The sequence below is a fragment of the Morone saxatilis genome, unplaced genomic scaffold, assembly GCF_004916995.1.
Source record: "Morone saxatilis isolate NCDOM2014 unplaced genomic scaffold, NCSU_SB_2.0 Contig1, whole genome shotgun sequence".
Lineage (NCBI taxonomy): Eukaryota > Metazoa > Chordata > Actinopteri > Moronidae > Morone > Morone saxatilis.
In genome coordinates, this window is record NW_023339651.1 from 13,542,183 (window position 1) to 13,555,759 (window position 13,577).

General features: G+C 41.7%; 2 protein-coding genes across 2 annotated transcripts in view; both read left to right on the plus strand.

Moving 5' to 3' along the window:
- LOC118334878 (proliferation marker protein Ki-67-like) overlaps positions 1-8,715 on the plus strand; it is a 10,944-nt gene extending 2,229 nt beyond the window's left edge. Inside the window, exons 5-17 of the mRNA XM_035670964.1 lie at positions 425-494; positions 613-688; positions 1,151-1,807; positions 1,915-2,147; positions 2,243-2,831; positions 2,939-3,054; positions 3,270-3,447; positions 3,535-3,678; positions 3,811-4,472; positions 4,983-5,025; positions 5,151-5,234; positions 5,651-6,418; positions 6,670-8,715. Of these exons, the coding sequence (XP_035526857.1) occupies positions 425-494; positions 613-688; positions 1,151-1,807; positions 1,915-2,147; positions 2,243-2,831; positions 2,939-3,054; positions 3,270-3,447; positions 3,535-3,678; positions 3,811-4,472; positions 4,983-5,025; positions 5,151-5,234; positions 5,651-6,418; positions 6,670-8,462 (5,413 nt within the window). The 3' untranslated portion in view covers positions 8,463-8,715. The remainder of the gene's footprint in view (positions 1-424; positions 495-612; positions 689-1,150; positions 1,808-1,914; positions 2,148-2,242; positions 2,832-2,938; positions 3,055-3,269; positions 3,448-3,534; positions 3,679-3,810; positions 4,473-4,982; positions 5,026-5,150; positions 5,235-5,650; positions 6,419-6,669) is intronic.
- Positions 8,716-9,373: 658 nt separating this feature from the next.
- Positions 9,374-13,577, plus strand: part of tut1 (terminal uridylyl transferase 1, U6 snRNA-specific) — a 7,726-nt gene continuing 3,522 nt past the window's right edge. The window contains exons 1-8 of the mRNA XM_035670950.1: positions 9,374-9,577; positions 9,897-10,087; positions 10,239-10,445; positions 10,930-11,044; positions 11,144-11,271; positions 11,363-11,589; positions 11,722-11,831; positions 12,986-13,108. Of these exons, the coding sequence (XP_035526843.1) occupies positions 9,502-9,577; positions 9,897-10,087; positions 10,239-10,445; positions 10,930-11,044; positions 11,144-11,271; positions 11,363-11,589; positions 11,722-11,831; positions 12,986-13,108 (1,177 nt within the window). The 5' untranslated portion in view covers positions 9,374-9,501. The remainder of the gene's footprint in view (positions 9,578-9,896; positions 10,088-10,238; positions 10,446-10,929; positions 11,045-11,143; positions 11,272-11,362; positions 11,590-11,721; positions 11,832-12,985; positions 13,109-13,577) is intronic.

Consider the following 13,577-nt stretch of genomic DNA (forward strand, 5'->3'; position numbering starts at 1 on the left):
ACATTTGTCACAATTCTGCGCCAGGGCGTGGCAATATCAGAACAATTGACGAAAGCATGGCAGACACCGTTGACATCCATATGTCCTTCTGTAAACCACAGACATTATGTCTATGCTGTAAACAGCGTGCTTCTTCTACGCATGCGGATCACTTCGGGGCTGTAGGAATGTTCACACTGGAGTCTGATGACGGACGCATTTAAATTATAATGTGAACAACCACGCAAAAAAATCGGATCTCAGCAANNGTTTGATGACGGACGCACGGAATTGAGCATTAAGACCTGCAGTGTGAACGTAGCCTATGTACAGATTAATCTACTTAAAGAGCACATACACCACATGCAGTGTTATTAGGAAAATGTTTTTATTTTTGTGACGAAATGTAATGAGGTTGTACTTTTGTTGCTAATTGTAATTTCAGGTTTGAGTACCCACCAGCACCCACACCAAAGAAGAGGTCTTCCATAGGAGGCAAAACTGAAACCTTCAAAGTAATGAACTCATTTATCTATCACTAGAGCATTGCAACCTTCCCAACATCTTGAGTTTGTCTACACTGATGAAGTTTACTACTTTATAAATGTGTTAATTAAAGTGTCTAATGTCTAGGTTCTTAAAGATCAGCAAGTGGGGGACACTTTGACCACTGAAACAGGAGAAAATAGGATCTCTGAAGTGCACACAGGTGAGTCTGTGGAGAAGTGGTTATTCTGAATTAGCTGTATTTGAACATAATGTTGCACAATTAAGAGTCTGTGTTCCCAGAAATTGTATTTCTTTTGCACATGATTAAACATGGTGGAATTAAAGCAATTAAGATTGATTATGTCGAAATAGACTAGATAGACTTCTATTTTCAGGCAAAGAACCATGAATTGCCTATTTCACATTACACAGTGACTGACAACCTGTCAAACAGTCCCTTTTACTAATCATCAGCCTTTGGAGTTACATTTGTTTATATTTAGCTCAATCTATAAAACATCTGAAAGATCAGGGGAAATGTTTTTGCAACCCCACTTTAACCCTTGTGTCCAACCCAGTCAGTTCTGTTGATGCCTGTAGTTTTTCTTGTGTAACTATTGTTTTGTATTTACACTATCAAGTGTACAAGCCTGTTTTATGAAAAATGCTTTATATATTTCAGACCCTCATCTGAAAGATGGAACCAACCACGACAACATCCAGCGATCCCTGGAGAAAACTATGGAGTTGGAGTCAAAGGGAGACGATAGCCTGCTGCAAAACAAGACTGCCTCGCCCTTCAATGATCTGTATCAAATGATCAAGAAATCTCTTGATGTCAAGACCCCTCGGAAATCTTCTGCCAGTGTCCTCCAAACACCTACTTCCAGGTTTTGCACTCCAAAACCTTGTTCAGTCAGGAAAAATGATGGAAAACCGGTCACTTCCACAGAAGACAAAAGCACTCCTAAGAAGGATGAAGCTAAAGTCACTTCTGGAGCTGATGAAACTACTGAAGAGGCTGAAAATATAAGTAAGGGGACCCCAAAGTCTGTTAAGAAGCAGAGGAAGTCCTTCCAGGTTCCTAATACTGAGATGGCCAGACCAGAAGCTGAAAATTCTGCCACGCCAGTGGCACCTTCAGCCCAGAAGAAAAATCATGCAACCCCCCAGAAGTTCACTGTGTCTGAGGTTATTGAGCAGGTTTCCACTGAAACGCCCAAGTCACCTATGAGAAGGAGAAGCAAGGACGCCACACCAGCCAAACCCGCAGTGGCATCTCCCAAAACAGAGCCGGTTCGAAAGGCATCACCAAGAAACTCAGGGAAAGTTGAAAAAGGTATTAAATATTGTTTCATTTTGAAAGTTAATTAAATTACAGTATTTATTCAAGAATGTTTAAAATATGTTTGTTTGTTACAATCATGTTTTCAATTCATTCATTAGTGCAAGACATGTCCACAAAACGCAAAAGTGGAGAACTTGCCACTGACTTGCCCACACAACAAATAAAGAAGAAACGCGTTTCCTTTGGAGGTCAGCTGAGTCCGGAGTTATTTGACAAACGGCTGCCTCCTGACTCTCCGTTATGCAAGGGTGCTGCTCCACGGAGAAGCTTCTGTCTGTTGAAACCCAAACTGTCACTCCTTAGACGAGCATCAGCCATTGGCCTGCTACAGGTAAAACTATAGCGGAAGATGATGACTAAGTAATTTGACCTGATAGTTAAAATGCATCATATCATTTAAAATGGATCTCATTTTTTGTTTTTTAGGAAAGTCCTTCAAAAACAGGAAGTCCATCACCTAAAAAGTCATCAAGTGCCAAGAATGCTTCTCCTAAGACTCCAACACCTGGAAAGAAGTCACCAAAATCCGGGTCCCCATCTCCCAAGGCAGCAAGTCCTGGAAAGAAGTCGCCAAAATCAAGAACCACTTCTCCCAAGGCTGCATCTCCTGCAAGCAAGTCACCAAAATCCAAGAGTCCATCACCCAAGGCAGCAACTCCTGCACAGAAGTCACCAAAGTCAAGGACCCCTTCTCCCAAGGCAGCAACTCCTGCAAACAAGTCACCAAAATCCAAGAATCCATCTCCTTCTGGAAACAAAGTGGAGACTCCTAAGGCCAACAAACAGCCAACACCAGGAGTCCAGACCCCTACAGTACAAGGTCGCTTCTCTGTGTCACGGATCAGCACACCATCTCCAGTTGCAGAAGAGGCTTTTACTGAAGTCACTGTAACTCCTAAATTGCCCGTGAGGAGGAAGAGCATGAAGAGCGCCTCACGGAAGACTCCCAGTATGGCAAAGAGTGCTGTTAAAGTAATGCTTAGAAGAAGTGGAGTTTCAAGGGCATCTATGAAAGGTATGTTAAACCCTGAAATCTATAATGTATCTGTTTATATTAAAAATCTTGTCGTTTTCCTTGCACAGAATTTCTGAGTCACAATTTCTTTTTTGTTCTCCGTTCAGTCAAAAATTCCTGGGCAGACACGGTGAAATTTGGACAAAGTAAGGCTCAAGTGGTCATTCCAGCAAAAAAAACAGTCACCAAGAAGACAGTGAAGAAGGCTGTGTCCAAACCACAGGTAAAGGAAAATACTGCTTAGTAATTACAAAGTACATTTTCATCATTGTAATGTTTTTCTCTAGTCTTGCAACTACTGTAACCTGTTAGGCCTGTTTTATAAATAAGGGACATGTACTATCTTATGCTCCTTGTGACTTCACTTTTCATAACTAAATGATATACCTTTCAACAAAGACACAAACTGCAATAACTATATTTTACTCAATCTTTCAGACCCCTGCAAGAAAACTCATTGACCATATCAGCACTGGACATGCAAATTCACCTGTTACAATTGTTGTGGGCAGAGCTCATAAACAAAATGTTGTACAATCAGCTGGTGCTGCTCCAAGACTGGTCACCAATACTGCTCTCCCCAAAAAGAGCATGAAAATGGATGAGGACTTGACTGGTAAATGCCCTTTCCCAGCCCAACAAATGGCAACACTTGTTCTTTGTATTGTATGTTGGACTTCAATATTGTGCCTTGTGTTTTCAGGAATTTCTGAAATGTATAAAACCCCTGTAAACGTGAGGAGGAGATCTGCTGTAATCAATGAGAACAGTGCCATGAAGACACCAGTGATCGGTCTGGGCACATCTGTGGTTGAACCATCAGTGTTGAACACACCAGAGGAGCCAGGTAAAGTGTGTGTGTGTGTGTTGGGAAGGTTTTTTGCATTCTGCATAATCAGTAAGACTAAAGGCTCAGTCAAATGAAATCATTAAATTGGCATAAACTTATGGAATGTGACTTCTTTTTTTCTTTTTTTAGGTGAAATGATGGTGTCACCACTGAGTGTTTCGTCTACAGTAAAAGACGTAAAATACAGCAACGAGGCAGTCCAACGCTTCCTCAATGGAGATCAAGAATCTAGCTTCGTCAGCGCCATCCCTGCCATGGAGACTCACTCCGATGATTCTGGTGAACAGCAGTGCACAAATGTGAAGACAACCTCTGTAACAACTCCTAAACAGAAGCCTCAACAGCAGGAGTTTCTCACTGGAGTGAAGAGAATCATGAAGACCCCAAGACAGAAAGCTGAGCCTATTGAAGACCTGCGAGGGAATATTTTGAAGACTCCTAAGCAGAAACCTGAACAACAAGAGTGCCTCACCGGAGTTAAGAGAATTTTCGAGACCCCACAACAGGAGGCTGAACCCTTCGAAGACCTTCAAGAAAACCCTCTGGAAACTCCCAAAGCTTTAGATGCTGGTGACCAAGAAATTGTGGAGACACCAGCACACATGCAAGAATCTGAAATTAAAGACCTGAAAACCCCCAACGTGAAGAGCTCCCCATTGGTATGTCTTACGGGTATCAAGAGAATAATGAAGACGCCTAAGGAGAAGAGTGCTCCAGTTGAGGACTTTGAGGGACTTCAGGAGCTCATGGAGCCACTGACTGATCCCACAGGACAAACGGAGACACATGAGGTAATAATGAAAATACTTGGTTTGACTTTTTTAATTATTTGCTTTTGGAATGACTACTTAAAGTATTTTAGAAAGAAACTGGCAGCACCTGGCAGGGAGAATGGGATCAGCAGTAGGAACAGGCAAGCCAAAACAATGAAGTGAAAACCACAAAAAGCTTATCATTGAGACTGTATATTAGCAACTCTGTCACTTTAGTAGAAGTAATTTGATTGAAAAACAAAGATTTTGCTAAATGGATTAAACATGAGTGCCAGGTACTCTCACAGTTGAGCGAGCTACATTTGGACGCATTTCATTTTTCATGAACAAAACAGTTTTGTAGGGAATAAAATCAACAATTTATCTTAGTATTGTCCGTGCAGCCACAGACTGACTATATTCAATTCACTAAATCTAACCTTTACAAGACATTTGCGTTGCCTGAAGTAAACCATGGAGACATTTTTATTTAAGTATTATTCCCAGGTGAGTGCTTGTTGTCTAAACTGATTCTGATTTTATTTACAGGTTGAAGATCAAACACCAGATTGTGATACAGATGTTGCAAAAGGTCAGTTGGTTTTTAAATGTAATAGTTGCTTCTTAAGTTGGTTTAAGACCTTGCTTGGCTTTGTTATGCAACCTTCATTGTCATGGCTGATTATTCTTTTGTTCTCGTCTCTCCTCGTTATAAAGAACTAGACTTTGCGCATGAGGAGCCACGAGAGGATGTGCCATCAGATGTGATCGATAATGTTCCCCAACTCGAGATGGAAAAGGGTAAGATTACACATATTCATCCTATTTGGTTAATGTTAAAATACTTCTAACGAGGTAATGTCAGACAAACTGAAAATGGACTTTGAGAGATGTGTTTTGGAAATGTTATGGGAATTGTTCATTTTGACATACATTAAGAAAGTCTGCAATATTTAATAAAAAGCTTGCCCTAAAAGAATTTGTTGGACAGCCTAAAAGAACCACAACACAAAAAATGAAATGTGGGACATTCAGGTTATACACACTAATAAATGTCACACCTGAATGCAAAAAGAGTTTATAGTTCAGAACTCACTTAAAGCACAGAGGAAGGTTTCTTCTTTGTGTATGCGGCCTGCTATGTAATTCTATTGTTAAACATGTTTGAACCCTGTTTTCAACAGCTAAAACCTCAAACTTTTTTGATCATATTTTAGAAGCGGATGCCAATGAAGTTGTCAGTGATGACCACTTAGAGGAGGTGCCAAGCAAACACAATAATGATGAATCATCAGAAGCCATGGAAACTCTCTCTCAAGCAGCAGTGGATGAGAATTTACCTGTGGATGCAGTACATGAGACCGTGTCTGAAGAACAACCTAAAGTGGAGACTGCTACTGGCAACATCTCAGAAATGGAGACAACTGCAACTGAACCTGACCATGAGAAGAAACCCGTTCGGGGCAGAAAGGCAAAAACGGTTGAATCCAAATCACCTGATGATGAACAGGAGGCAACAGAACTTTCTGAAGATCCTGTTGTCCCCGCTCCAGTCAGAGGAAGAAGAGGGAAAAAAACTGAAGCTGCAGCACCACCTGCTGTTAGGCAAACGGCTAGAAGCAGAAATGCAAAGACCACTGAAAGCAAGGATGCTGAGCTTGCAATGGAGAAAACTGCCTCCGTGCCTTCCAAAGTCGCCCTTAAGCCTAAAAGAGGAAGAAATGCCAAAAAAGCTTCTGATGATCAAGCCGAAATGGTCCCAGAGGTTGTAGCTGAAACTGAAACGGTGCCAGAACCTGAGAGTGAACAGAGTGTTCCAGTTGATGTCAACCATGAAGCAAATGACAGTACAGCACCCCTTGAGAAGGCTGTGTTGAAACCCAAGAGAGGAAGAAAAACTAAACAACCTGGACAGTCAGTGCCAGAGCAGGAAGATGTGCCTTGTACTCACAGTGACGATGTTTCCAATGCTGACGCAGCAAAAGGTTTGTTCTGAAAGTGAAATCATTAACCAAAGCAAGACATGGTGACATTTGTATTAGCTCCAAACAAACATTAATTTTACGGTCAGTATTTTTACAGCATTAATGTTTGGTCCTTGTCATAGTATTTCATTAGTAAAAACTAAAATCCTGACCTGTGTATGTGATTTTTAAATGATCAGTTATTTAAGTTGAATGCTCAACCACTATAAATTTTAATATTTTTCCTTTTGTTTTCTCCTATTTCTTTTTAGAAACAGAGTCTAATGAAGTCTACAGTGATCAGCTGGAGGTGGCGCCCAGTGGAAGTGATGAAAATAAATCAACAGATGTCATGGAAACTCCTTCCCAGGCACCTGCAACCGAGAGCTTACCTGAAGTGGAGACGGCGACTTGCACAGTCACAGAAATGGATGCAGCTGTCGTTCAGAAGAAATCTGTTAGAGGCAGACGGGCGAAAGTGGTGGAATCTAAATCAGCTGAGGATAAACAGGAGGTTACAGAACATTCTGAAGATCCTGTTGTCGCTGCTACAGTCAGAGGAAGAAGAGGAGGGAAGAAAACTGAAGCTACTGCACCACCTGCTGTTAGACAAACGTCAAGACGCAAAAATGCAAAATCTCAAGAAAGCACCTCTGATCAACCTGAAATGCTACCAGAGAAAGCTGTGGAAACACTGGTGACTGAGAATTCCACTAAAGCAGTGAGTGACCAGACTTCTCCCATAAATACCCAAAAAGATGAAAATGATTCTGCACCCCCTGCAGAGGAAGCTGTTGTGAAGCCCATTAGAGGTAGAAAAACTAAACCAACACCGGTTGAGCCACCTCAACCAGAGCAGGAGAAAAGTGAAGTTGTGAGTGAGCAGCTTATGGCAGAAGCTCAGCCTCAAAAGTCCAATCCTACTCTTGGGAAACCTAGACGAGGGAGAAAGACAAAACCTGATACGGTTGAAGAAAATGAGGTGGCAGAAGACACAGTTGTCACTGTGGAGACCAAACCACTGTCTCAGCCTCCAGTCAGGGCCAAGAGGGGAAGAAATACCAAACAGGAAGAAGAAAAGCTAGAAAACGATGAGAAGACAACTTCAGTTGAGACTGCTAAATCCCAGGAGCCGGTTAAGAAATTGAGGAGAACCAGGAAGGCAGAGCCAGAACATGTAGAACCAAGAGAAGAAGTCCAAACTGTTGAGGTTGTTCCAGAGGAAGCTGAAGCTCCGTTGGTTGCTGAGCCAGTGAAGATGGATGAACAGGCTACTGTGGCTGCAAAACCCAAGAGAGGAGGGCGGAAAGCAAAAGCAGACACTGAGAGTGAAACCCCTGCTGAATCCACTGAGGTCCAAGAGATCCCCGCTGTCAGCTCCACAGACAAACCCAAACGGGGTAGGAGAGGGAAACAAGTTGCTGAAGAGGTTGCTGTTGTACCAGAGGAGAAACCTGAGCTGGAGGCTGAAGAGCAGAATACAGCTGAGCTGGATGCTCCAGTCATTAAACATAGCAGAGCAAGGGGGGTGAAAAATGAGGTTTCACAAGCCATTCCAACCAAGAGAGCCCGCCGTGGTGCCACTCTTCCTGTCGAGGAGACGAACGCAGAATCTGCAGTCCAGGTATCAGAGGTTGCACCAGCTTCAGTAGAGCCAGCCAAAAGGGGGAGACGTGCAGCAGCAAAGCCCACAACAGACGATGCCAGTCCCACTGAAGATTTAAGCAATGCTGTTGTGGAAGACACAAAAATGTCCAAAAGATCTGTCAAGTGGAAAAGTGACTTGGAAGTCTTCAACATTCCAAAAGGAACACCCGTAAAGGCGGTCCGAGGGAGGAAGTCAAAACTTGGAGACCAAGTTGAAAGCAAAAATGTGTCAGAGGATGCCAGCAAAACTGAAGAGAAGGATCTCTCAGATAAAGTTGTCGAAGCTCAGCCCGCCAAGAGAGCCAGGCGAGGGGCAAAGGTCGCTGATGTAACCACTGACGAAGCCACAAGCGAGGTGAAAGGTGTTGAGGCTGAGACGCAGCCAAAAACCAGAAGAGGAAGATCCGTAAAGAAATAAAAGCATTTGTATATATTCAGTATCATAATGGTTTTTTTCTCCTTTTAAAATCTTCTTGTACTTGTCCTTTTTTAGATTGTATGGTGTTTTAGAAAGTAGTTTTATAGACTCAAATGAAGCACTGCTTTTTTCAATTCAGCAGGGAATCTTGTATTAACCATATATGTTGTGACAAGTTGTATGTTATTCTTTACTTCATTACATTGCAGATATTTTTATGGTGAAAAAAGTTATTAAATTTTTTTTTGTACAATGAAAAAAATGGCCTGAATTTGTCTGTCCAAAACTGTCTTTGTTGTGCCAAACACCCATACATATATGGCGTTTAAGTGACTGGGGACTTGATGCTTATATGTAGCCTGCTGTAGATGGAAGTGCTGGAAGATGAGACAGAAGAGATGCCATCATATTTGCTGTCAATTTGTAACTCGGTGTGGTACAGGTCTGATTTTTAAAGCTGAGGCAAGAGGGAAAATAAGATTGGTTTATTCACAGCACATAATACATTACTTTCGAGCAGGGGTAGGCAAGTGTGAATTGATAAATGGATGAGAAGAGAACTCCACTGAGCTTCACTTATTTAAAGGCATCAATTCTTTGGGTTGTTTTTTCGGGGGGGAAATTGCATTAGAAAAATCTTTCAAAACATTTGCCATTTTTCAAATATGACCGTTGAATTGGGTTTAGGTAGGTTATGTAAACAGTACGTTAACACATTCCAACATTCAATATAGAGCACAGTTAAAATAAGCACATAACTTACGCCTCTCACAGAAAAGTCTCAGGAAAAGATACAGATAAAGAGTATTCGCATTGTTTGAGGGTTTGCAGCACAAATAGATAAAATTATACTGACCGGAACTTTGTGTTAAAACACGAGAACAACCCGGACGCACTTTTGAGACGGACTGGAAACAAACGCAGAGTTGACGCTGGAGGGAGATTTGAGAGGCGCATGAGGAGCTGTCGACCTCCAACTGTTTTCACTCAGTGGTTAATTTCCTTTTTGCTTTACCGTTAAACTTCACGTTTTGCCACCATGGAGGCGGACAGCGACATCAAACCGACGCCAAAAGGCTTCCAGTGCACTTTATGCAACGTCAACTTACCCAACAGTGAGTATCGGAGGCTAACTCAGCCACATGCGAGTCCATTACACTTGAAGTTGACCTCGTTTTGTAAACCTTTCTAGCCTGCTGTATTACAGTATTGCTCGAAGAAAATCTTGAAGCTTTAAAGGAGCTCTCACTTAAAAACAACAACGCTATTATATCCGAACAGTTAGCTAAAGCTTTACTATACTAGCTAAATATGTTTTACTAGACACAGCTATCATCCAATGTTTTTGCTGTACTATACCTTTTGAAATGTGAAACTACGGTATTTTTAACGTTTTTTCTGATGCAGCATTGTTCATATTTTAATGTCTTTCAGTACCCAGCTTGGATCAGCATGTCAAAGGGCGCAAACATAAGACGCTGAGCACCGTGCGGGCTACCAGGAAAACACAGGAGCAGCACAGTGTGTTTGTCAGTGGCATCAAGCCTGACATCTCTCAGACTGACGTAGTCGAGTACTTCGAGCAGTATGGGCCAGTGTCAGATGTAATCATGGATAAAGACAAGGTCAGTCAGCTGTTCAAACTGAGATACAGCTCATTTTTTCACTTTTGTCTCTAGCCTCAAAGTGAGTTTGTGTCCATACCAAGAGCACTGACGTTCATTTAGCAGCATATGGGTTGTGATCTGACTGTGGTGTGTCACTCTGCGCTCACAGGGTGTGTTCGCCATCGTCCAGTTCAGTGAGACGGACGGCGTACAGGCAACCCTGTCCTGTCTTGAGCATCAGATGAAAGGCTTGAAGCTGCGCGTCAAACCTCGGGAAAAGAAGGATTTCAAGTTGATTCCCAAGAAGAGGAACGACTTCCAGAACCTCCAGCAAATTCTCGACCGTCTCAAACCTCAGCTGTGTCAGTTGTTGTCTGTAAGTAACCTGTTGTCAAATATATATGTTCATTACGTCTCAGTTTAATTGCATACTATAGTATATCTTATATTAACCATAAAATCCTGTCTTTTAATATAAAGTGCAGCTTATAATATACTAACTAATGTTATTGGCACATACTGTTGGAACTTGGTGTACAACAAACTAGGCGAAAGACGATGTAAACATTTCATGTCACGATTATCTTATAATAATCTATAAATAAAGTCATGTGAGGATATTCACAATTATCCCAGTAATAGAAATGAAGTGTTTTTCATTGTGATATGCAATAATATCGTTTATCATCCCATCCCTACAAGAAACTGATGTACTTTTGTCATTTATACTCGCGTGAAACAATGTATATGCACCGACAAACCTCAGTCAGACACTGTTAGATTTATATACTGTGTGTTTGGACTTTAGCTCGTCAGTGAGAATAACCCACCTAATTATAAAATGTGGGTTCTCTTTCCAGGTGAATGCACAGATGCAGTACCTTGTAGAGCGATGTCAGCTGGGAGAAAACGAGAAGAAGGCCCGAGGCTTGCTGGTTCAACTCCTGCAAGAGGTTTTCGTAGAGTTTTTCCCAGGTGACCTTTGTAAACACACACAGTCGGTTTCTGAAGTCTTGTCTGACACGATGATAATTGACTGTCTCACTTTGAATGCTCTGTTTGAATGGGTTGCAGACAGCCAGATTCTGCCGTTTGGCTCATCTGTCAACACGTTCGGCATCCACTCCTGTGACTTGGACCTGTTCCTGGACCTGGAAAACACAAAGGTGTTCCAAGCCCGAGCCAGGTCCACCGCAGAACAGGTCTGACGATCTACAGCCAAAATATTAAACAATGTAACTTCATAGGGGGGCATGCTGTGTGCTGAACCATCTTCCTTCCCTCTTTCTTCAGACAGGGGAGGGAATGTCAGACGATGGCCACTCTGAGGACTCCATTCTGTCTGATATTGACCTGTCCACTGCCTCTCCAGCCGAGGTCCTGGACCTTGTGGCAGCAATCCTGAGACGCTGTGTCCCCAGTGTGCACAAAGTCCACGTGGTCAGCAGCGCTCGTCTCCCTGTAGTCAAGTTCCATCACCGCGAGCTTAACCTGCAGGGGGATATCACCATTAACAACAGGTCAGTTGAGGGATTTTTTTAGATTTACTTCATACTGTGTAGCATCAAAAGTCTTCAGTGGTGATAAATGTTTTCATCTTGTACAAGGAGCAGAATTACTGTATGCTTTTCCTTTCCTGTATCCCTCACTAGACTAGCAGTAAGGAACACCCGCTTCCTCCAGCTTTGTTCAGGGATGGAGGACAGGCTGAGGCCTCTGGTGTACACCATTCGCTACTGGGCCAAGCAAAAGCAGCTGGCTGGTAAGATGAAATGACTTGCACCTTAGAGCGTAGCCTAAAGCTTTAGTTCTGTTTGTGATTAAAAACAGATGAAGTTCTTTAAACCTAAGATTAGTGTGTTGTATCAGGTGTATTTAGGTAGTTATTTAATTTTTTGGTCAACAGGTGTCAGTAGAACTTTACTTGCCCCTTATGATCACGTTGGGCTCTGTCTGGACACACTGATTTGCATTACCTTTTAGTGCCTTATTATTGAAGAAAGTGCAGCTCCTCTTGTGCTGTAATATTGGAGTCTGTGTCTCCTGATATAGAATAAAAGAGCACACTAATTACCTTTACTCCTGGGGCATATCTCCCTTATTCCCTTTGATGGAACTGCCTCCAAGCTGCCAATGCAGCTTTAAACAAGGCACTAGTGCAGAGTGATTAGTACAGCATGATGGGATGGGTTGCACGTAAGTACTGTAATCCAAATTTAAGATTTTTAGGTGATTGCATAAAAAGTGTTTGCCAAGTTCCAAAAAAAATCTTTTTTTTTAGGTAACCTACTTACTTCACGGAAAATTATTTTTTGTACCATAAACCCAAAAAAACTTGAGGGTAACTTACTGGTTAAACATTTAAACTAAAAGAAAACTGAAACACAGTCACAAAGAGTTTGTAAGTGGTGACATGAGATGTCAACAGAGATTTGATTGGCAGTTCCAGAGTTAGTTTGCTTGATTACATAATTGAAATTGTTAACATGAAATGATTTACCAAGCCGATTCAAAATGAGTACTGTACCATTTAAAATAAATAAATAAATAAATAATAATAAAATAATAAATAAAAATAAAGAAAATACAAATAAAATAATAAAAAAAGATTAAACATGATATTTTAAAATGTTTGTTCATTTTAGAATTATTGATTGTGAAGGGCTAAAATGCTTCATAATACCTGGCTTTACACTGGCATAGATTCCCATTAACATCAGTGTAGTAGAGCTGTTGTTTTTGGTATCACTATCCTTGATTTGGCCCTTTAAAACCAAAACACTGCCACAAAAGCCCCTCCATACCTATACAAAGATGTTTTATTTTGACTGTATCCTATATATACACGTGCACAGGATTGCACTAATGATAGTTTTCCTGTAGTCAACACTAGCACACTTGCATTATGATTTGTAGGTGATCCCAGTGGTGCCAGTCCCCTGCTCAACAACTACGCTCTGACACTGCTGATCATCTTCTTCCTGCAAAACTGTGAACCTCCTGTCCTCCCCACAGTGGACAAGCTCAAAGACATGGCCTGTAAGTGCAGCATTGCTCCTACACACATTTTTGTATTGCTGTCCTAACCCTCGTACTTCTTTCTGGGCTTGTTCGTGCAAGTGTATCCCAAGGCCTCTTAACTGCACAAACTTGTCAAACAGTTTGTTTCAGTCTGAAAGGTGCCTGTTAATTAGGAAGTGTGCGTTTGTGAGGTTTCATCATTAGCCCCTAAAGTTGCCATATAAGGCCACTGCTTCCACTCTGGTAACACTTTTTGTCAATTAAACGAGAGTAAAAAGAAGGCTTTCACACTGCAGAGCTTCTACCATCTGTCACAAATCAGTGGATTCCAAGTTCAGCAGCGTCAGTGGTCACTGAATCAAGAAGAAAATATTAATAGTAGAGCTGTCAGGGACGTGTCATCAGTGCAGTGTGTACTGCGACAGAAATAACGAGGGAATGAACGTCACAGCAATGGGACATTAACGTAGATCTTATATGGGAGAAT